The sequence below is a fragment of the Vidua chalybeata genome, chromosome 16 (assembly GCF_026979565.1).
Source record: "Vidua chalybeata isolate OUT-0048 chromosome 16, bVidCha1 merged haplotype, whole genome shotgun sequence".
NCBI lineage: Eukaryota > Metazoa > Chordata > Aves > Passeriformes > Viduidae > Vidua > Vidua chalybeata.
The window spans coordinates 14,088,691-14,110,433 of NC_071545.1; the positions used below are offsets into that span (position 1 = coordinate 14,088,691).

The following is a 21,743-nucleotide window of genomic DNA, read 5'->3' on the forward strand; positions in this document are numbered from 1 at the left end:
CCATCCTGGGCTGTGTGGGGTGGGTAAGGATGTGCTCCAGCCCCGCAGGGACAGGCAGGGCCTCACGCCAGCTGTGGCCATGCCCAGAACCACCAGCATGCAGAGAAACCGCCCACCCCTGGGATGATTTGTCACCAAGTCCTGTGTGTCACCGCGGGGCTCGCTCCACAGAGAGGCTGGAGATGGGGGCGGAGGGAGGGGAAAAACACGTCGTTTTAATGAAACCCAGCAAAATCCTCTCGTTCCTGACGTGCTTCCCCAGCTCGCGTGCGGCAGCGGGAGCTCCGCCGGTGCGAGGCCGGCAGGGGCAGGCAGGGACCGCGATTTTCCTGCTTATTTTTGCTGTTGCTTATTTTTAGCGCCGCGTCTTAATATATTGTGACAGTGCCCTGGGACGTAGCGCGCCTCCGCTCGCAGGAGAAGGTGTCTGGGGCAGAGCTGCTCAACGCCACCAACGAGCTGCAGCCAATCGCCGGCACAACGGCGGCTAACGAGGCACCCGCCGCTAATGGGGGTCCCTGGGGGAGTGGTGGGGGATGAACCTGTGCATTGAATTTGTCAGGGCTCTGCAGGGAGGGTCTTGCTCTTGGGGGAGTCCCAGGTTTTAATGTGTTTTTTAATTAGGCAGTTGTGGTAATGGTGGGCTGGTCAGTGGCAGAGCTGGTGCCTTGGTAGAGTGGGTGCCTGTGCAGACAGGGACGTGGATGGTTTGGTGTTTCAGGTACCTCGTGCGTACTGGGGGACTCCAGTGCTGTGCTGACTTTGATCTCCCTCCCTCGAGCTGGTTTTTGGGAAGGATTGAGTGGTTTCCATGCCAAGACGTGCCTCACGGTTGCCTTTTTGGACCTCCAAGTGGGTTTTGATGCAAGGCAGAGAGGCAGCTGGCAGAGGCACGGGATCCTACCGGGATCAGGGTGAGATCCCACCAAGCCAAGGTTGCCAACGCTGGCTCAGCTGTGGGTGTAATTCTGGTGGGGATGCCGTGTCCGTGGGGAGATCCAGGTGTGGTGTGGTGCTGGGTTTGGCAGCAGGAGTCTGCATGCACGGGCTCTGCCTGCCCCAAGCCCATTAGTGACGGATCTTTGTGGAATAACCCTCCTCATTAAGGCAAGCTACCCCATGTGTCAAAGCTGCTTTATAAGGAAATTATACTCGGCTCCAGACGGGATGTGCGTATGTAAATGGGGCGATGCACAGCCCTGATTGAGACATCATGGGGCAGTTCAGCCCAGGACCCCTGGGAATCTTCAGTCCTGGGGGAGACATGGGCTCCAGAGGGGCTGGGGGGTGCTGGTGGTGTGGGATGCACCTCAGCCACCTCCAGGGGTCTGGCAGCCCCTGTGTGCACTCAGGGCTTTGGCAGGAGCCATGGAGCCGGTTAAGGCTGGAATGTCTTCAGGTGTTGGAAGCTCCAGTCACCACATCCTCACAGCAGCTTTCTAAAGTATCTCCTCTCTGCACTGTGTTTGGGGGAGTAGAGGGGAACCCCCTCTCTTCCATCCCACCCCCCAGTTTTGTCAAGATGTCACTGCATGCCCAGCACTGGTGGAGGAAGTGTGGAGTCCCGCTCTGCTCCTCGTGTCATGACCTGAAGCCCTACTGATCTGGGATTAAATCCTCTTGACCACACATCTGAGGCACTGGGATGCTCCACACACACACTGGAAATGTTGGAATGCTCCAGCATTTGGAGGAAGCGGGAAGAATGTGCCAGAGCTGAAGCCATCACAGGGCTTTGGTGCCCAAAATGGGACATTGAGGACACCATGAGACACCGAGGTTCTTCACACAGCACCTGTGCTCACTGCTCCATTCCAGGAAGGACTGGACACCAGCGCCTTGGGATCCAGGGGGAGCATCCCCACAGGACATTGGCACCTCTTTGTGGAAACAGGGTGACAACTTGGCAGGGAATTGAGACCCTTCTTTTTTTTGGCAGCGCGTTCCTAATCAGCAGGACCCGCGTGCCCCGCCGCAGGCACGCCACGCGCTGCTATTTACGGAGCTACTTGAAATACACCTGCAAGAGAGGAGAGGAGAGAGGAGCACCAGCAAGTAAATAACCCAGCAACCTGCCGGAATGAAAACAGGGAGAAGAGATGCAGGCAAAAAAAAAAAACCCCAAAATGAAGTGTGATGTGGAATTGAGGGGCTCCATCCCAATCGTGCCATGGTTTTCCACCAGGATGCTCAGTGGTTTTGGTGGTTGGCAGGGAGACCCCATTCCATTGTTGGCCATCTCAGTGCATTTCTGGAATGGGCAGGGGGATGGGTGGATGGATGGATGGATGGATGGATGGATGGATGGATGGATGGAGCCTTTTGCCCACCTCCCCACTTGCTTTGTTTACCTCGTGCTGCTGTTCATCTCCTGCCTCCCCCCACCCTCACCTGAAACATTATAAATCAAACAGCTTAAAATGTAAAGCATCAAAAATTCTAAAACCTTCATCTATTATTAACTGTGACAGTAAATTCCACCTCTGAATGTTTCACATAGCAACTGTTACCAGGACTCAGCATCCAAAGCTGATGTTCCAGCAACTTTCCATCACAGTGCCGCCGCCACTCCAACAGTGCCAAGACTGGCCTGGTGAGACCTGCTGCCACTCCCAACACTTTTCAATGGGATTGGGATGCCAGCACAGAAACTGAGCTCAGATTTACTAAATACAGCCCAGGATGGGAAAGGAAGTTGGTGCCTGCATGTGGGAGCTGGTGGTGGGAGCCTCCATCATGGTCCTTCCTGTGTTGGTCATGCAGCCCCCCCAAACTTCATTACTTTCACCGTCATGTTATGAAGCACCATAAATAACAAGGATGGGAATGGAGTGGTTAAAATAAATGGATAGTGAAGGGTTTTTGCAGGGGTTGGTGTTTGGTTTTCTACCTCCACTTTGTCCCGGTGCTAGATGTTGTTGTGGACCCTGAGTGGTGACCCTCAGCCTGTCATGGGCAGGGGTTCTCACTGCTCTGAGCATTGGGTTGTGGTGAGTTTGTGGTGTGCCAGGTGCCCAGAGGGACCAGGAGCCAGCTGTTCACCACAGGGGCTTGTTCACGTTTTGGTGTTTGCTTGCCTTCCCCACGTGCCATCATGGCTCTGTTCCGTGTTGTGTCCCCTGCCTGGAAGTTGAGCTGGGATGTTTTAGGTTGGATTTGGCTGCGTGGCAGCACTGTGAGCCTGGTTGGAGGTAGGGAGATCCGTGGCTCTGCAACCCCATGGAATGCTGAGCCTGCTCTGGTGAAAGCCCCACCAGTGCACCAGCACCATGACCATGTCAAGGCTCTCACACCCAAGCACCCAAAAACACCCAAATTCCCCCAGCAGCACCCACCAGGCCATGCCTGATGCCCCCATACCCTGGCACAGGCATCCATCCCTTCCTTGCCATCATCCTGGCTGTGCCACCTTCCTGCAAATCCTGTGGCTGCCCACTGGGATCTCGTGTCGTGCCATGCCGCGCTGTGCTGGCTGCGAGGCCAGGCAGCAGCGGCTGCTCTGCGTGTCCCCAGGGACAGGCAGCAATTTTCCTGCTCTGAAGGAGCTTGTGAAGGTTTGAGTGAATCTGGGAAGCAAATCTAATTGGCAACCTGGTAATTCCTCGGGGGGACATGTACTTTGGTCATATCTAAGTACATTCCAGCCAGTGTTTAAGACACGCTGAATCCAAACTTGGACAGTCAAATACCAGCAGCTCTAAGCTCCTTATCTATTTCAGGCAGATTAACTCCTTAATCATCTCTTTTGGAAGTTCCCTGCCCCAAATTCCTCTCCCCTCCTTTTCCCCCGCCCCCAGTTTTTCAGCAGGAACAAAAGGAGCCGATTTTGCGGGGTGCCAAAGGTGGGGACGGCGCCTGCCGTGATTGACAGAGTCAATAACCTGGAGCTGGGAAAAGGCCTTTGGAAATCTGCTTCCCACTTCACCTGCCCCAGTATTTGTCTTCAGGATTTGAAGCTGGGGAATATATAATACCAAAATAATTTACCACACAGCATCAAACCTCAATTTATTATTTTCAACCTCCTCTTCTTTTATGTTTTTTTTTTTTTAACTTGATTTTTTTCTTTCAACACCTTTTTATCCTTATTTTTCCTTTCCCCCGGGGGATTCCACTCAGCATCCCCTAGCAGGTGACCACTCTGCAGCCCCCAGCCCCGCTTGCGGCAGGGGGATGCTCATCCCCTCCTTGGCAGGCGGAGGAGGCCGTGCTGAGCCGTGGGGACACAGGCGGTGCTGGCCGCTGTCACTCAGGGGAGTGTCGGAGCATTACGCTTCATTACCGAGCTGTCTGCTGCCGGCAGGGGACGGCTCAGGGCAGAGCCCGGCAGCGGCGCAGCCGGGATTGGCGCCGGTGCACGGACCTGTCTGTGGGCAGATGCTGAAACGTGGCATCTGCGGGGTGCCCATATCCGAAGGCACCTCACAGATTTTGCTGTGATGGCAACGGGGAGCTTGGTGGTTGCTGGGTCGTGAGATTGGCTGCCCCAAAAGTGAAGGCAGGAGCTGCCACAGGAAGGCAAAAGGAGGGCAGGGTAATGCCCCCCCATAACCATGAATCCCAGTGAGGGGGTCTCAGTGAGACAGGGACTGGGGATCTCTCTGGGATCACCAGTGATAATTGAATAGCACTTGTCTAAAACACAGCCATAAATGTTCCATGTGCCTGACGTGGTGGGGACGCTGGGACAAAGCCCCATCTTCTCCTGGACAAGGAGAGAGAGTTTGGGATGGGGAGAAAGCATGGGATGGTGCCAAGGTCTGTCCTTGGCTGTCAGCGGCCATCCCACAGCAGCTGAGGCCTCCTGGTTTTGGATGTGGCAGCGTGAATTTGCTGAGTTTTCCTGATAGAAAAAACAGGCTGTGACCAGGGATGAGCCAGAGAGGCTGGACCCAGTGGCACATTCAGGAGAGCTGGAAATGTCCTGGGGGTGACGGCCACCTGTCATCCTTTGGGGTCTCCAGTTCTGTTGGGGATGGGGAGACCCACTGGGGAGGAGGTCCAGGACCCTGGGGCTGGGACACGAGCCTGCTCCATTCCCCTGCTCCTGGGCTGGCACTTCCTAGCATCAACACTGGACCCCAGCACAAACCTGGACCGCTCTAAGTGGGAGAACTGAGGCACAGCTAACGAGTGGTCCTGGTTCCAACCCAGTGGATTTTCCAGCTCCGAGCTGCTGGGTGGGTGCCAGGTCCTGCCACCAGGTTTGGGGTGGGTTTGCTGGGCCGAAGGGTCAGCAGTAGGTGCCAGGGGCCCACGAGGCATCCCTGGCACATTCCCCAGGGAGTGCAGCCAACCACATCCATGAGCAACCAGCTCATGAGATGCAGACCATTCCAGGACTGGGATGAGGATCCTTTCCCTCTTCCATACTTGGGAGAGCTTTTATTTGCTTTTATTTTTGCTGTAAGCAGCATGAACCCCTTGGGGCATCAGCATCGCGGAGGAGGGTGCCAAGGGCATGGCATCTGCTCCCCGCCTTTCCTGGCAGGGATGGAGCTTCTGTCCTGCCTCAAGGGGAAACTGAGGCAGGGGACAAACAGGATGTGGGAGAAGAAGGGAGGGTTAATATTAGCAGTCGCAGTAATGATTGGAATGGTTAATTATTATTGGAATTGAAGTGAGTCAGGCCAAGAGCAGGAGGGGAGGGAGGAAGGAAAAAGGATCCCAAGCTGTCAAGCAGAAAATGAGTAAAGAAAAAAGCCGTGAGTGTGTGGAGAACTGGCCAGGCTGTCACGCTGGCCCTGTGCTGGCCCCGTGCTGCTTACTTGGGGTGAGGCTGGAGGGTTGGCTGAACGTCACTACAGTGGTGACAACAACCCCACGGCCATGGTTGTGCCCATTGGTGCCCTGGCACCGTTGTGCTGACAGCTCCAGGCAGGTCTGCAGCAGGATTTGGGTTTGGAGTCTGGGATTGCTGGAGCTCTCCTAACCTCAGCTGTGTTTCCAGCCTCCTGCAGGGTTGGTTTTCCTTCCCCTCAGAGCCCCAGGGTCGATGTCCAGCCGCTGGCTAGGAGCAGGATCGTGTGGAGCCTCACTCCATGGTACATCCGGCCATGAATTTTGCTCTGGAGTGGAACATGGTTCACCTCCAGAGAGGGAATTTGCTCAGGAAGGCTCAGGCTAAGCATCTGTGTTGCTGTGAGTCTTCAGCCTTTTTTTTTTCCTTCTTTTTTCCTTTTTTTTTTTTTTTGGTCATTTTTTCTTTTTCCTTCTCCTTTTCTCTTAATTATTTTTCTTTCTCTTTATCTGTGTTTATCTTTTTCTTTTTCTCTTTTTTATTTTCTTTTTCTTAATTTTCCTTTCCCCCCCGCCCTTCTTTCTTCTTTTTCCCTTTATTCTTCCTCTTATTCCCCCTTTTTTTCCCTCCCTTCCTTTTCAAATCCTTCCTTACCAACTGACATTTTTCACCACCAAGGAAAAAAAAAAAAAAAACCAGCAACTTGCTCTGACTCCCAGAACCTCCCATCATCCTCCCCAGCCCAACCCTCTGCAAACCTCGCATCCCTGACATCAAGGACCCAACCTCCAGCCCCTTCCAAAATAAAGGAGCAAAAACCAAGGGGAGAGAGGCTGGAGCTGGCGGCTGAGCCGGATTTCCATGTGAGGGGATGAGGTTGGGGCGGCCACGGGCTTCCCCTGGCAAGCGGCAGAGGAACCGGGGCCAGCAGAAACGTTGAGTCATGAGTGCGGTTCGCAGGCAGTGGATTTTTTTTCCCAAGGAAAATTCCTCACTGGGGAGGAGCAGAGCTGAGAGGGGGGCAGCAGTGAAGGACTGTGGCCCCTAAATGGGACACTGATCTGGGGATGAGGATGCACCCCATTGCGATGGGAATTCCCTGGGCAGGTTCCAACCCCGCCGGGAGGGCGGTTTGGATAGGGGGGGACCTGCCCAGGGAATTCCCCAGCAGCTGGATGGGAGGAGCAGCGTGATCTGGGGGGGCTGCGGGAGATGGGGACCCCATCCTTCCTCCTCCTCCTTCTTACCCACATCCGCCCACCCCCACGCAATGGGCGGCGCAGCCCCAGCTCCATTTATCATCATCTGCGGGCAAGTGAAGTGTGCAGGGAACAGCTGCTCCGGTCGGCTGAGCGCCGAAATGGGGCGGGACACGGGGCTGGGGGGGCTGCGAGGGGCTGCGGGCTGCCCTGGGGTACCGTAACCCCCCAGTCGCTGCACTGGGATGGAGCACTGGCGTGGTGGGGGATGCTGGTGGTGATGGGAGGGATTGGGGAGGGGTATTACAGGGGTTCACTGCGGGGAGAGCACATTATTGGGGTGCACTGGGGCAAGGGTGCACTAATGAGAGTGCATTGAAGGGGTGCACTGGTGAGTGGGTGCATTAAAGGGGTTCAGTGGGGAGGGGGACCATTATTGGGGTTCATTAAAGGGGTTTATTGGGGGACAGTGCAGTAAGGGGGTGCATTGAGGGGGTGCACTGGGGAGAGGGTGCATTAAAGGGGTTCACAGAAGGGGGCATTGAAGGGGGGGTGCCCTGGCAGCGAGGTGTCTGTGGGGTGCAGGGACAAAAAGCAGCAGCTCCACAACTGCTTGGAGGGTTTGCCCCCACCCCAGGCGAGCCCCTCGGGTCCCTCTGCAGTGCTGAGGGGGGTCGGTCTGTATTCCATCCCCCCAGTTCCTCTCATTCCCAGCTCCTGAGGCAGGATGCCCTTTCCTGGTCTGTCCCACACACCCGAGCTCCCCCCGCCCCTGCAGCCTCCCCTTTTCTCTCCTCCCTTAATAATCAAATTCTCCGGAGCACTTTGCGGTGTGGCAGCCAGCCAGAAAGGGTTTCTTTAAACTCCACCAGCTCACAATTAAACAAATCCGGGGCTGACGCTACTCGATAGGCGCTTATTCCCCTCCCTGAGAGCTGCAGGGGGATTCAGGAGGGTCCAATCCCTTCGTTCTCAGCTCCGATACCACCTCACCATATGGGGCTGCACCCCTGGGAGTGGAACGAGGGTTGGGAGAGGGTTTGGGGTGGGGAACGGGGTGTCCGCGGTGCCAGCAGTGCTCTGATGGCGGAGCATCCCCCTGCGAGAGCGCGCTGCTATTTTTAGTCGCTGAGTCCTTGTTGATGGTACAGCAGCGAAGGCGAGGGAGCAGCCGGAGGAGCAGCAGGGCTGGATCAGCCCCCGCGGGATGAGCAGCAGCTGGGAAGCAAGGCCGGCGTGCAGGGAAACAGGGGACTCCTTTTGCCTCGTGGGGCTGTGGTGTTTGGGGTCTTGGGTTCTTACCGAGGGTCCCTGCCATGGGAAGTCCTGGGCTGCCTTCAGAGGGCTTCAGATCCAGCCATGCCATGTCCCTGCCCTGCAAGAGGAAGGGGGAGGAAAGAGGAGAAGGCAGGGAAGGGAGAGAGGCAGGCAGGGAGGGAAGGAAAGAAGGAAGGAAGGAAGGAAGGAGGAAGGAAGGAAGGAAGGAAGGAAGGAGAGGAAGGAAGGAAGGGAAGGAAGGGAAGGAAGGAAGGAAGGAAGGGAAGGAAGGGAAGGAAGGGAAGGAAGGAAGGAAGGAAGGAAGGAAGGAAGGAAGGAAGGGAAGGAAGGAAGGAAGGAAGGAAGGGAAGGAAGGAAAGGAAGGAAAGGAAGGAAAGGAAGGAAAGGAAGGAAAGGAAGGAAAGGAAGGAAAGGAAGGAAAGGAAGGAAAGGAAGGAAAGGAAGGAAAGGAAGGAAAGGAAGGAAGGAAGGAAGGAAGGAAGGAAGGAAGGAAGGAAGGAAGGAAGGAAGGAAGGAAGGAAGGAAGGAAGGAAGGAAGGAAGGAAGGAAGGAAGGAAGGAAGGAAGGAAGGAAGGAAGGAAGGAAGGAAGGAAGGAAAATAACATGAAATCCAGCCATGCAGCACAAATCCCCCCGAGCAGCAGGTGGGCTGCAGGCCACTGTGTATGCTGGCCTGGCAGTGCCACACAGTGCCCTGGCTCGGCTCCTGGCATCAGCCCGTGCCACACATCAGCCCCCGGCCGGCACCATGGCAGCATGACCCCGTGCACCATCACGGCCCCGGGTCATACCCTGGCGCATCAGGGAGGTGCATCAGGTCTTGAGTGTCCCCCATGAGTGACACAGGGGTTGTGCTGGGCTGTCCATGCTCCCTTGGGACCAAGGGGACGGGATGCTCTGGCTGTAGCCAGCAGTGAGCACTGCTCCTTGTGTTCCAGGGACAGGGTCGTGCTGGTGCTGGTCACCGTGGTGGCCCCAGGTCCCTGCCTTCTCCCTTCCCAGGGACCCATGCCATGAGCCCTGGGCACAGCACGGCTTTGCCAAGGGCAGGTGTCCAGCTTCAGCCATGCACCGACAGCCCCGTATCGATTCCCATCTCAGAGGCAGCGGCTGGAAACTTCTTCAGGGTCAGGAGAGCACGTCCAGCAGGGACGTGGCAGGGACAGTGAGTGGGCAGGGCCCCTGGGGCCAGCCACAGCCACCTCCCTCTCCGGGGGAAGGCTGTAACCTCCCTGCTGTCGACAGCTTGATTTGATGCCATTAAAGCGTTTGCTCGGAAACAGCCTGCATCAGGCACAACATCTGGCACGGCCCTTCCCCGGCAATGCCGTGGCAGATCCAAGAGCAGAGCTGGCCTCTGGCACTGCCAACAGCTCTGGGTGCTGCTGGTGATGAGCGTGTCCCCTCCCAGGGACAGCCCGGTGCCCAGGTGGCCCACAGGGACATGGGACCATGGCTCTGGGCTTGTGGGATTTCAGCTGGAACACGTTCCCTCTGTGCATCCCCACCTCTGTGTGCCGGTGACTGATCCTTCCCCTTGCGCCATGCGCTTTTGCTCATCCCAACATTGTCCCAGCTGTTTGGAAAATTAACAATAATTAATTAATAATAATAATTAATCACGATAATTAATAATAAAGGAGAAAGGGGAGAAAAGCTCCCCCTAAAGCTTCAGCCCAGGGTCTTCTCAAGCCGATTTCATTTTTCAAACCCACTCCCACACAGCATGAAGGGCTCTTTGCTCACATTAATTCTCCCACCACAGCCCAGGGCTGCCCCACAGCCTGGCTTTGATTTTCCTGCTTTGTTCCACCAGCACTGGCAGAGGATACCATGCTGTGGTAGGGGCTTTTGTGCCAGCTTTCCAGATTTTTTTGACCCATCATTTCCCTGGAATTTAGGCTTTAGCCGCATCCAGTTGCCCACAAAGCCTGCAGGATGCAACTGCAATATGGGGCAGTGGCATGGAAAACATCCCAAAAAGGGATGGGGAACAGGGAGGGATGGGGTGCTGGGCTGGTGTGGGTGGCACTGAGCCTAGCTGCTTGGTGCCCGAGGACACTCTGTGATTGGTGCATGCCTGAGCAGCTGGTGTTTGTGGAAATAGAATTAAATAAAGCCCCATGTGTATGTAGACCCCCAAAAAGGTGCTGAGGTGTTACTGGTGGGTGCTGCAAGGAAAAGGGCTGAGCTGGGACCTGTCAAACCAGCAGTGTGGTTTATGTGGCTGTGGCAGAACTGCCAGCAAAGGGACCATGTGGTGTTTGACATGTTGTGGCAGTGGCGTGAGGGTGATGGAGGGACATGTGGGGACACACATGAATCCATGTCCCGGCTCAAGGCTGCCTGGCACCACAGGGAAGTGTGCCAGAAGCTGGGCTCAGACAAACACTGCCAGCACCCTGTGCCCTCCTCTTGTTATACTCACTGCCTTGATGGAGGCTGAGGGGACAGCACTGGTGTCACCACTGTGTCACTGCCAAGGGAGCAGTGCCCCTGGACAGCCACAGACCCTAAGCCAGGCTGACAAATCTCCATCTCATCCAGGCTTGTGTCCACCCCAGTACCTTCAACCCACTGGTACTGAGGACAGGCAGGATGCATCCCCCTGCCACCAAGCCCTTCATTAGCCCCCACAAGCCACTTGACTGCCTTAAGAGATCAAACCAGTGACCCAGGTGTGTCCCTGCTCCCAGAGCAAGCGGGCTGAGGAAATGGGGAGCTTTAATGACGACGGTGGCGAGGCGCTCGGTAATGACGGCTGCTGGCGGGAGCAGACAGCTTCCAGATGGCATCGCGCCGGGGCAGGGGGATCGCTGGGGCCGGGGGGGCTGCGGGAGGCAGCAGCCGGCAGAGACGGGCAGAGCCAGCAAGTTGAAATGACTCTTTTTGCAGCAGAGCCTGCGGTTCTGGCCCTCCGCGCTGCTGCTTCCAGTAATTAGCCCAATAATTAAAAAGAATGGCGATAAGAGGGGTGTGCAGAGGCGCTCGCAGGATCTTGGCATCCCTGGGGAGGCGTGTGAGAAGGGCGGGAGTGGTTTGAGGATGTGAGGGGTGGTGGATGTGTGAAACACAAAGCAGAGGGACCCCAACATGGTGTGGGGGGGGGTCACTGCACCAGGTGACCAGGCAGGGAGGGATGGGCAGCAGGGATGGGCAGCTTCAGCAGCAGGGACAGGAGGGTGGCTGAGCCCATTGCAGGCAGGGAGGAGGCAATGAGACCCCAGCACCCTCCTGCCCACGGGCACCGTGCTGCGATGCAGGGAGAGGGGAGAGAGGAGGATGCAGGTCGCTGCAAGGTGGGGGTGCAGCGCCCAGGCAGCGTGATACAGGGCGACACAGCACGATGCAGAGTGATGCGAGGTGACGCAGAGCCAGCTGCTGCCATCCGGGGCGGTGCAGTGCACACGGATGGGATGCAGGGCAATGGGATGCCACACAGGGCAATGAGATGCAGGGCAATGCAAGCCAATGCAATGCAGGGCAGCACGATGCAGGGAGATGAAATGCAAGGTGATGTGGTGCAGTTCAGGGTGATGCAATGCAAGGCAACAATGCAGGGAGATAAAATGGAAAGTGATGCGATTCAGGATGAGGCAAAGCAATGTGATGCAGGGCGATATAAATCAGGGTGATGAAATGCAGAGCAACATGAAGCAAGGGTAGGTAGTCTGAGGCGATGCAATGCAGGGCAATCAGGGGATGCAACTCGGGGTGAGGCAAGGCAACAAGATGCAGGGAGGTGAAACATGAGGTGAGGTGTTGGAGAGCAACGCAAGGCCATGCAGGCAATTCAATGCACCATGGGGTGATACCAGACAATGCAGGGCAGTGCGAGGTGATGCAGCATCACGTGCTGTCTTCCAGGGCGGCTTGAGGTGAGGTAGTGATGTCCCCATGGTGCAGGTGACACTGGCCCTCTCGGACCCTGGGCCACCGCGGTGGCGACGCTTCATTTGAATTCTCGCCTCTCTCTCTTCGCAGATAACGAGCCCGCGCCATGCAGTCCTTTCGAGAAAGGTGTGGTTTCCATGGCAACCAGCAGAGCTACCAGCCGACTTCACAAGATACATCACGCCTGGAGAATTACAGGCATCAAAGTCAGGCAGGGCCGAACTGCGAGCGGCAGAGGCTGGTGGCGAAGGAGTACTACAGTCAGCAGCAGCTGCCATATGCGGGCTATGAGAACAGCGCCGTGGAGAAATACCACCGGGGAAACAAGCAATTAGCGGGGCAGCAGCTGCAGGGCAGGCCGGCCTTTTCCAATTACACTGTGCAGGAGAACAGCCCTTATCCGGCCCGGTATTCCGGGGATGAGAGCCTGCAGGCGTGGGGTGGCCAGCCACAGGCACTGCCCGGCGGCGTGGCCAAGTATGAGGACAACCTGATGAAGAAGACAGTGGCGTTGGCGGGTGGGCGGCCGTACCATGAGCCGGCGGCCACCTCGCTGCCCTTCCGGACTCACTTCCAGCAGCAGCCGCAGCAGCAGCAACAGCAGCAACAGCAGCAGCAGCAGCCGCCCGCACTCCCCTACCCCAAGCTGCAGCGGCAGAAACTGCCCAACGATGTCTCCTCACCCATGTCCTTCTCACAGAGCCCTCACTTCGGGCAGCACTCCCAGTCCTTCCCTGCCTCCTCCACCTACTCCTCGGTGCCGGGGGGCAGCCAGCCGGCACACTCCTACAAGAGCTGCACGGCGCCCTCGGGGCAGCCGCCGCTGGAGCGGCCCCTGGGTACCGCTGCCAGCCTGGCCCCTGGCCCCCGTGTGCCCAACCTGCACGGCTACCAGCCCAACCGCATTGGCTACGAGCAGCCCCCACAGCCGCCGCCGCAGCCCCCGCAGCCGCCGCCACCACAGCCCCCACAGCCACCGCAGCCCCCGCAGCCCCCGCAGCCCATGCAGGGGCGGCATCACGCCTCAGAGACCCTCCACTACCAAAACCTGGCCAAGTACCAACATTACAACCAGCCAGGCCAGACCTACTGCCAGGGCGATGCGCCGCCCGTCCGGACGCCGGAGCAGTACTACCAGACCTTCAGCCCCAGCGCCAGCCACTCGCCGGCTCGCTCCGTCGGCAGGTCCCCATCCTACAGCTCCACTCCCTCCCCTCTGATGCCCAACCTGGAGAACTTCCAATACAGCCAGCAGCCCCTGAGTGCTGGTGCCTTCCCGGCTGGCATTGCTGACCACAGCCATTTCATGCCGCTGCTGAACCCTTCTCCCACTGACGGGACGAGCCCCGACACTCAATCTGGGAACTGCAAAAACTTGCAGAAGGAGAAGCTGCCTGAAAACCTGCTGTCAGACCTGAGCCTGCAGAGCCTGACAGCACTCACCTCCCAGGTGGAGAACATCTCCAACACTGTCCAGCAGCTGCTGCTCTCCAAAGGGGCTGTGCCCCAGAAAAAGGGCATCAAGACCCCAGCAAGGACCCCTGAGCAGCTCAAAGGGCAGCACTGCAGTCCTGAGAGCAGCACCTACTCAGCAGAGCAGGTGGGGACCCCCCTGTCCGACCCGCTGAGCACCCCCCAGTCTGTCCACGCTGAGACACAGGACACTGACTATCTCAGTGGGTCAGAGGACCAGCTGGAGAGGAGTTTCCTGTACTGCAACCAGAACCGCAGCCCTGCCCGAGTCAACAGCAACTCCAAGGCAAAGCCTGAGTCGGTGTCCACCTGCTCTGTGACCTCCCCAGACGACATGTCCACCAAATCAGATGACTCTTTCCAGAGCATCCACGCCACCCTGCCCCTGGAGACCTTCACCAAGTATGTGAGCAATGAACGGGATTGCCCCCGACTGCTCCTCAGCGCCCTGTCCCAGGAGGAGCTGGCTTCTGAGATCATCGTCCTGCAGGATGCCATCAGTGAGAAGGCAGACAAAGCCTGGGCCAACTTGCCCATGCTGGGCAAGGAGACCACCAAGTCCCCCTTCCAGATGGAGAACCACCGGCCCAGCCTGGACTCCATGGTGAAAGGTGCTTGGCCCAGCCAGGGGGACTCCAGCACACTCACCGAGCCCCTCAAGCTGGACAAAGCTTCAGGGGCCAGCACAGGGAAGGACTTCAGTGAGGAGGTGTACGAGGGTACCCAGGTGGAGTTTGCAGCCGCCGAAAGCAAGGATGTGCTCAAGGACACTGCCCCACTGGCCTTCAACTCCAAGCCCAGCATCCCGGCAGCGACGTCAAGCGCGGGAGCCACCGGCTACAGCTGCTACTCAAACACCACCGCCAACTCGGTGGCGTCTGAGAATGCCATGGAGCATTTTGAGTGGCCGGAGGAGAGCCTGGGTGAGGCCTGCCTGCGCTGGAAGGATCTCCAGGCCACCGACCTCCCCAAGGGCTTGTTTCCCAGCAAACTGGTGAGCTCCTGCAAGGAGAAAAAAAACGCCTGTGGATTGGACCTGTGCGATGGAGAGCAGCCAGCCAAGAGTGAGCCGGTCCAGGACTTTGGTCAGCAGGTGATGGAGGAGGAGGAGGAGACACTGACCTATGATGAAGCAACAAAGGCAGACAGCGAGAGGTGGCTGCAGGACACCCGACACTGCTGCTCAGCTGGGGACTTTAGTGAGATCCCCATCATCTCCTCTCCGGATCTGAAGGAGTCAGACCTGGAGGCAGAGGAGTACTCCTCACTCTGTGAGCTGGCTGGCTCGGAGCAGAAGTCAGTGACATACGATGCCTCACCACCAAAGCCCCCAGAGATGCCAGCTGTGCTGTCCTCCAGTGAGGTGCCCGTGTCTGCCGAGGAGACCGTAAGCACAGTGGAGAAGGAGAGCTCAGCTCCCACCCCACGCCTCTCTGGCCAGTCTGTCATCCTCCTGGGCCCTGCTGTGGGCACGGAGACCAAGGTGAAAAGCTGGTTCAAATCCTCCCTGCCCCACATCCAGCCTGAGGAGGAGAATGGCGGAGGGGAGACATCCCACCTGGAGGCGGCCGATGCTGAATCCACCTCATCGGTCATGGTGAAGCAGCAACTCACGCCCGAAAATGTGCTGGGGAAGATGGAGCCTGTCTCACGGGGCAAGAGCCTCCGCAACAAGAGGGTCCACTGCCGGCTGCCGGAGGGGGATGGCCCCAGCAGCACCGTGCTGAGTCCGTTCAATGAGCTGCCAGCAGCCAGCAGCGTGGCCGGGGCCTGCCTGGGGCCAGATGGACAGACAGAGATGCCGAGCAAGAGCGCCCAGAGCCAAACACCCCGGTTTCCAGCCGAGGGGCTGCCAGCGCGCATGTGCACCCGCTCCTTCACCGCCCTGGCCGAGCCCCGTGCCCCTGCCCTGCTGGAGGGACTGAAGGCCCCCGCGCACCAGGAGAAGCTGGGGAAGAAGCCCAGCTGCGGCGTGAAGCAGCGGGTGGCTTTCAAAACCAGGAAGCGCAACAGCCGGCCGGCCCCCAGGGTGGTCCAAAACGCCGGCGATGCCACCCTCCTGGTGCCTGGCTTGGTGGCGGCAGAGGAGGTGGCAGGGCCGACACCGCTGGAGGGGGACGCAGTGGAAGCCGGGGAGAGGGACCAGCGGTCGATGATCCTGCGCTCCCGCACGAAGACACAGGAGGTTTTCTACACCAAGCGGCAGAGGGGCAAGCGGGCAGCTGATGTCCGGCTGAAGAACTGCAAGGCGCCCAAAAAGCTCATATCCAACAACCACCTCCCACCTGCTTTCAAGCTGCCAGCGCCGGGCAGCCCCCACAAGGAGGGCAAGGTGGGTGCCCGGATGAAGCTGCCCAAAGCAGGGCCGGGCGTGGGGGGCAAGATGTCAGAACGGCCGCTGCACTCACTGAAGAGGAAGTCGACCTTCATCTCCCCCATCCCCACCAAGAAGAGGAACCTGGTCCTGCGGAGCAACAGCGGTGGCGTGAAGGAGGAGAAGCCAGAGGGTCCCCCCAGCCTCTTCAAGAAGATGCCGGTGGCCAGGAAGGTGAAAGCCAAGCTGCCCCCCAAGAGCTCTGGCGAAGCCATCCCGAAGCCCCCCCTGCCAAAGGAGGCCCCTGATGTCTGCATCAAGATCACCTCCCGGGCGGCCTTCCAGGAGGCCACCAAGACCAAAGTGCTGCCTCCCCGCAAGGGCCGCGGCCTCAAGCTGGAGGCCATCGTTCAGAAGATCACCTCACCCAACCTGAAGAAGTTCACCTGCAAACCAGCAGCCACAGCAGTGGCAGCCACAGTAGCTGCCTATGGCTCCTCCCTGAGCCCGGCCGGGGCAGAGCGGGAGCGGGTGGTGAAGCACAGTGGCGTGGCTGTGGCAGTGGGCGATGCAAGGCTGCCCAAGCTGGGGGCAGCACAGAAGGTGCCCGCAATGCCGGTGGCTGAGCCGCTCTGCCGGAACCCCAATGGCCGAGCACCAAAGGGGAAGCCGGGTGGTGGGAAGAAGCTGCCCCATGACAGCTGCCAGGGGGAGGCTTGTGGGTCAACGCCAGGGACCCAGTCCAGCCCCAATATGGTGGCCAAAAACATGGGGCTCCTGCCCAAGAAGAGGAACCGCAAGGGCAAAGCAGCAGCGCTGGGCATGGCCAAGGCACCCCTGAGCCCTGCACTGCCACCACCACTGCCCCGGGAGCGCGTAGCCGGCCCGGGTGGTGCGGAGGAGGCGCCTCGGGAGAAGAAACCAAAGACTGAGGAGAAGGAGGCGGGGAGCAGCGACGGCCCCGCTGAGGGCCGCTCCGCCGCCGGGCCGGCGCGGGGGCCGAAGCCGCGGGCCAACCACTCCAACTACAACGGCTACTCCAAGCGGCAGCGGAAGCGCCTGGGCCACGGCAAGGCCAAGGCGGTGCCGGCGCGCTGCAAGAGCCGCGGGAAGCGGCGGCGGCAGCCCCAGCAGGCCCCGCTGCTGCACCCCGCCGAGCCCGAGATCCGGCTCAAGTACATCTCCTGCAAGCGGCTGCGGGCGGACAGCCGCGCCCCGCCCTTCGCTCCCTACGTCCGCGTGGAGCGGCGCGGAGAGTTCACCACCACCTGCACCGTCGTCAACTCGCCCGGCGACGAGGCGCGGCTGCAGCGGGGACCGGCCGGGCCGGCGCCGCGGCCGCGGGCGGCCCTGCCCGCCTCCTCCACCATGCACATGGGGCCGGTGGTGTCGAAGGCGCTGAGCGCCGCGTGCCTCGTCTGCTGCCTCTGCCGCAACCCCGCCAACTACAAGGACCTGGGGGACCTCTGCGGGCCCTACTACCCCGAGGACTGCCTGCCCAAGAAGAAATCCCGGCTGAAGGAGAAGGCGCGGGCGGAGGGGCCGGGCGAGGACTCGGCCGTGCCCGCCGCGGCCGAGCGGGCGCCCCGCGGGACTGAGGGCGGCTGCGGCGGCGGCGGGAAGGCGGCGAGGCCGGAGGGGGCCGCCGAGGCGGCCAAGCAGAGCGCGCTGCGCTCCAGCCCGCGGGGCATGTTCCGTCGGCTGCAGAGCTGCTACTGCTGTGACGAGAGGACAGAGGGCGAGGAGGCGGCCGAAAAGCCCCGGCGGCACGAATGTCACAAGGCCGAGTCCCCGCCGCAGGAGCCGGCGGGCGACACGCAGGAGCACTGGCTGCACGAGGCCTGTGCCGTATGGACCGCTGGGGTTTTCCTGGTGGCGGGGAAGCTCTATGGGCTGCAGGAGGCTGTCAAGGCGGCTGCCGACCTGGTAAGAGCTCGGCCGCACGCCCGAGGCGGCGCCTTCCGCTGGCCTCCTTCAGCCAACGTCATTCCCGTGTCTGCGCCTCCGGTCGGGATGAAAATTAATAGTTCTGCCCTGGGAGAGCAGGGCAGGTGCTCGGCACCCTGAGCCCTGCTGGGTCCCTACGAGATTTGTGCTGCTGCGTCTCTGATAGCACATGAACTCTCCCTTTTAGGCACAGAAATAACCTGCGGTTTATGTTTTAGGAAGGCGACTGGGCCCCCCTGGGATTGTCACATCCCCTGGCTCAGTCGTGCGTTGCACGGGGTGGCTCAGAGCGGGACAGATGGCGCAGGGTGGGAGATGGAAATGGGCACAACACGGCCTGATGCCACCGTGATGGGCAGCAGGGCAAGGGGGAACTGCAGGGAGGGGATGAGCCTGTCCTGCTCCTCTCCCACGGGTGGTTGGAGTAAGGCCACATCGTGTGTGCAGAATAGGGAGGTTGCTGAAGGGGATGAGAAGTTGTGGCTGGCCCATTCCTGGAGGTGTTCAAGGCTGGATGGGGCTTGGAGCAACCTGTTCTAGTGGAAAGTATTCCTGCCTGTGGGAGGGGGCTGGAAGGATTTTTTTTTTCAGGTCCCTTCCACACCACTCTGGGATTCTGTGACATGGATTTTTAGTGCTGGGGAGAGGAAGGGGACAGCCTCCCATCAGAGGCTGTGCAGGGTGTTTCCAGCAAGTCCCCTACTGCCAGGTTTGGGGGACTGGCTGTGTTCCCAAGCCTGTGTGCTCATTTCATGGCTGTCTGGAGGCTGCTGCCCTCACCACAGAGCCGGGTGCTCCCATCCCTGCAGCACCCGCTGGGGACAGGGCAGGTAGGGCACAACCCAGGTCATGTCCCTTGACCTCCTGCCCCATGGAGTATGGCTGTGGGCTCAGTGTCGTCCAGGGGAGAGGTATGGCAGGTAGAAACCTCGTGCATGGCTGAAGACAACCAAGTGACAGGCATGGTGTGGTTCACAGTGCGCTGTCACGGGAGGAAGAATGTTGCCTGAAAGAGGCAAGGAAGGGCTGGAGAGGATCAGGGACACCCGTGTTGCCCTCACTGCTGGGGCTGTCGTGGTTCTCTTCTTCTGTGCTGGGCTTTGACAGGGTCTCTCTGTCTCTCCACATCTCTCCTTCCCTGCTCCGAATTCCCGGGTGCGTGTACAGAAGTGCTCGAGCTGCCAGCAAGCAGGAGCCACCGTGGGCTGCTGCCAGAAGGGGTGTCCCCACACCTACCACTACGCGTGTGCCATCGACACAGGTGAGCCCGGCCACAGGGATGGGGCATGGGGTCCTGGGCACTCTCTGACCCAGCTCAGTGTGGGGCCCGTTGCTCCAGGGTCAGGGGTTTGTGGCTCGCTGGCTTGCCAGGATGGTGATGCCCACTGTGCTGGCAGCACTGGCAGGTGTCACAAGCTTGTTTGGCCTCAGCTGTGGCTGGTGGGTGGCTGTAGACCAGGGGGACACTGCATTTCCCCGCTCAGGGGCAGCTGCCTCGCAGTGCAGGCTGTCCCCTGACACATCCTTGTCCTCTCCTCGCAGGCTGCTTATTAACTGAGGAGAGCTTCTCTCTGAGATGTCCCAAACATAAGGTAAGCCAGAGCCCCTCTGTGCACCCCTCAATGCTCTGCAGGTCCCTGTGGCAGGAGGACCTGCCTTCAGACCCCAAATTCCTGGGGACACCCATCCTGGATGCTCAGCTCTGTGTGGGCATCACATCCTTAGGGGTATCGGGTGGGCCAGCCACTGGGTCTGGGGCACCCCAGCCGGGTCTCAGGGGTCTCATCCCCTTCCCTGAGCACAGACGAGGTGGTGAACGATGGTTGAACCCCTTCTCAAAGCGCTGCGTCCCGGGTGGGTGCCCGGTTATTGGCGGGGGGCGAGGCGATGAGGACAACCCAGGGCCACCCCTCGCCTCCAGCGGGATTCCCGGGCTGACACCTACGTTCTCCCCGCAGAGGCAGCCGGTGTAGCGCCCGCGGGCAGCCGCCCCGCCGCCAGCGAGGGACCGGCAGAGGAGACAGCGCCTGGAGGAGAGCGGGGCCGGGCCGGGCCGTACCGGGGACCCCCCGCTGCCCGTGAGCGCCCCGGGACCCCCCGAGCCCGCTCCGGGCGGGCGGAGCCAGCGCCGGGCTTTCCCTCCCGCCGGGTCCCGGTAAAACCCGGTCTGGATACGCGGGGAACGGATCGGGATCTCCCACCCGCGATGGCTGCACAGGGGGGCGGGGGGGGTGTCCGTGTACAAGGGGGGGGTCCCGGCGATGTTGTCTTACTGTGGGGCCGCCGGACCCTCCGTGGGTCCCGGCTCTCAATATCACACTGATCTGATCTGAGATGTTGCCTTCAGCAAACCTCATGGTGTCTGTATATAGTTCAGCGAAGAAGAGGATTAAAAAAAAAAAAAAAGACAAAAAAAGACCAGAAAAAAAAAAAAGAGAAAAATGAGAAAAAAAAAAAAAAAAAAAAAAGGCAAACAACAGCCTGCTGTTTGAAACACCACTCTGCTTTTTCCGTTTTGTTCTTCCATCTCCTGTTTGCCCCCACCCACACCCAGGGTGCTGGGAGGCTAAGGGTGCTTGGCCAGGCTGGTGGGCACCCACCAGGCTGCCCCAGCTCCACTCCCAAACCCCAAACCCTGACTCATTGTACCCCCCACCCTCCCACTCCATGCGGCGCTGGCACTGCTGGGCTGGGGACACCTGGTCCTGCTGTCCAGGACCCCCCAAAACCCACCCTCCTGCCTGTGCTTGGCCTCACCAGCACCCCTTCTGTGGCTCCTCTTGTGGGGGCTTTGCTCCCTGTGCTTGTGCTGAACCCCACAGCTCTGCGTGCTGAACTGGAGGAGGAGGAGGAGGAGGCATTTGCTTCCTCCCTCCCCATGGGCCTGGCTCACCCCTCACTGCCCTGGGTTTGCTCAGCTCCCTCGGCTTTTGCTTCCTGGCCACCCCAGTGGAGCTGGGGGAGTGCCCAACACTTCGGTGACCCCTGCCCACATCCCCAGGCTCCACAGCCCATCTTTGTGTCACGCACACCCCGACACAGGTAGCAACCAGCCCAGGGTGAACCAACTCCAAATCTCACCCTAAAAACAGCCACTGGCTGTCCCCTGACCTCTGCAGCATCCTGCAAAGGGGGGCACGCTGCTGCTCCCACCCATGTCCCCCGCAGAGCCAGCGCCCCATGTCCCCACCACCTCTCGTGTCCCCTCCATCCCACCCACCCCAAGGTTTGCTGGCCACACAATGTCTGTTGTTTCAGCAGCTGCCTCGGACACAGGAGTGAAAAACAAAAAGAGGAGGTGAGAAAAAAAAAAATTTTAAAAAGGTAGAAATAATAATAATAATAATAATAAAATTAATTTAAAGAAAAAAAAAAGAAAAAACAACCCCTCGTGTCCTTGGCAGTGTTGCCTGAAATCTGGCTATTTTTAGTGACATCTTGTACATATGACTGTAAAATGGTAAACCGTGTGTATTATATATTGCCTCATTATATAGTGTATATATATGTATACATATACATATATATAATATATATGAAGACTGTAAATGTTAAGACTAGTGTTCTTATTAGTATATTGCTTCACACTGAAGATTGTGTGTAACAAGCTGTTTCTAAAAGATGTTTATTTTCCTTAAGAGTAAAAAAACAGGTCATTGCATTCAGAGCGTCAATAAAGATACAACGATTGTTTTGGAAGTACGTGGCGCCCTGCTCGTGGCCTCTCTTTATCCTTGGGGGGCTGCTGGGGTCCCCCCCCCGGGATGTGACAGCCCCTGCCTCGTCCTTTGTCCCCAGGGGTCTCGCTGGAGGGGAGGGGCTATGGGGACAGCACCCATGGGACACCACGGGGTAAAGAGGGGGAGGTTTGGGGTCCGTCAGCACCCAGTGTCCCCAT

General features: G+C 59.0%; 1 protein-coding gene and 1 long non-coding RNA gene across 5 annotated transcripts in view; one reads left to right on the forward strand and one right to left on the reverse strand.

Annotated features, from left to right (window-relative positions):
* The window catches only part of RAI1 (retinoic acid induced 1), a 74,586-nt gene extending 53,039 nt beyond the window's left edge, over positions 1 to 21,547 (forward strand). For all 4 annotated transcript variants that reach the window (XM_053957238.1, XM_053957236.1, XM_053957239.1 and 1 more), the window contains 4 exons: positions 12,202 to 17,824; positions 19,013 to 19,106; positions 19,388 to 19,437; positions 19,804 to 21,547. In XM_053957238.1, coding sequence (XP_053813213.1) covers positions 12,218 to 17,824; positions 19,013 to 19,106; positions 19,388 to 19,437; positions 19,804 to 19,818 — 5,766 coding nt within the window. In that variant the 5' untranslated portion in view covers positions 12,202 to 12,217 and the 3' untranslated portion in view covers positions 19,819 to 21,547. The remainder of the gene's footprint in view (positions 1 to 12,201; positions 17,825 to 19,012; positions 19,107 to 19,387; positions 19,438 to 19,803) is intronic.
* On the reverse strand, positions 7,792 to 12,207 carry LOC128796014 (uncharacterized). The gene is made up of 3 exons (XR_008433700.1): positions 9,726 to 12,207; positions 8,242 to 8,314; positions 7,792 to 8,157 (listed from the first exon to the last, which is right to left on the reverse strand). It is a non-coding gene; the product is annotated as an uncharacterized LOC128796014 (long non-coding RNA).
* Positions 21,548 to 21,743: the final 196 nt, after the last annotated feature.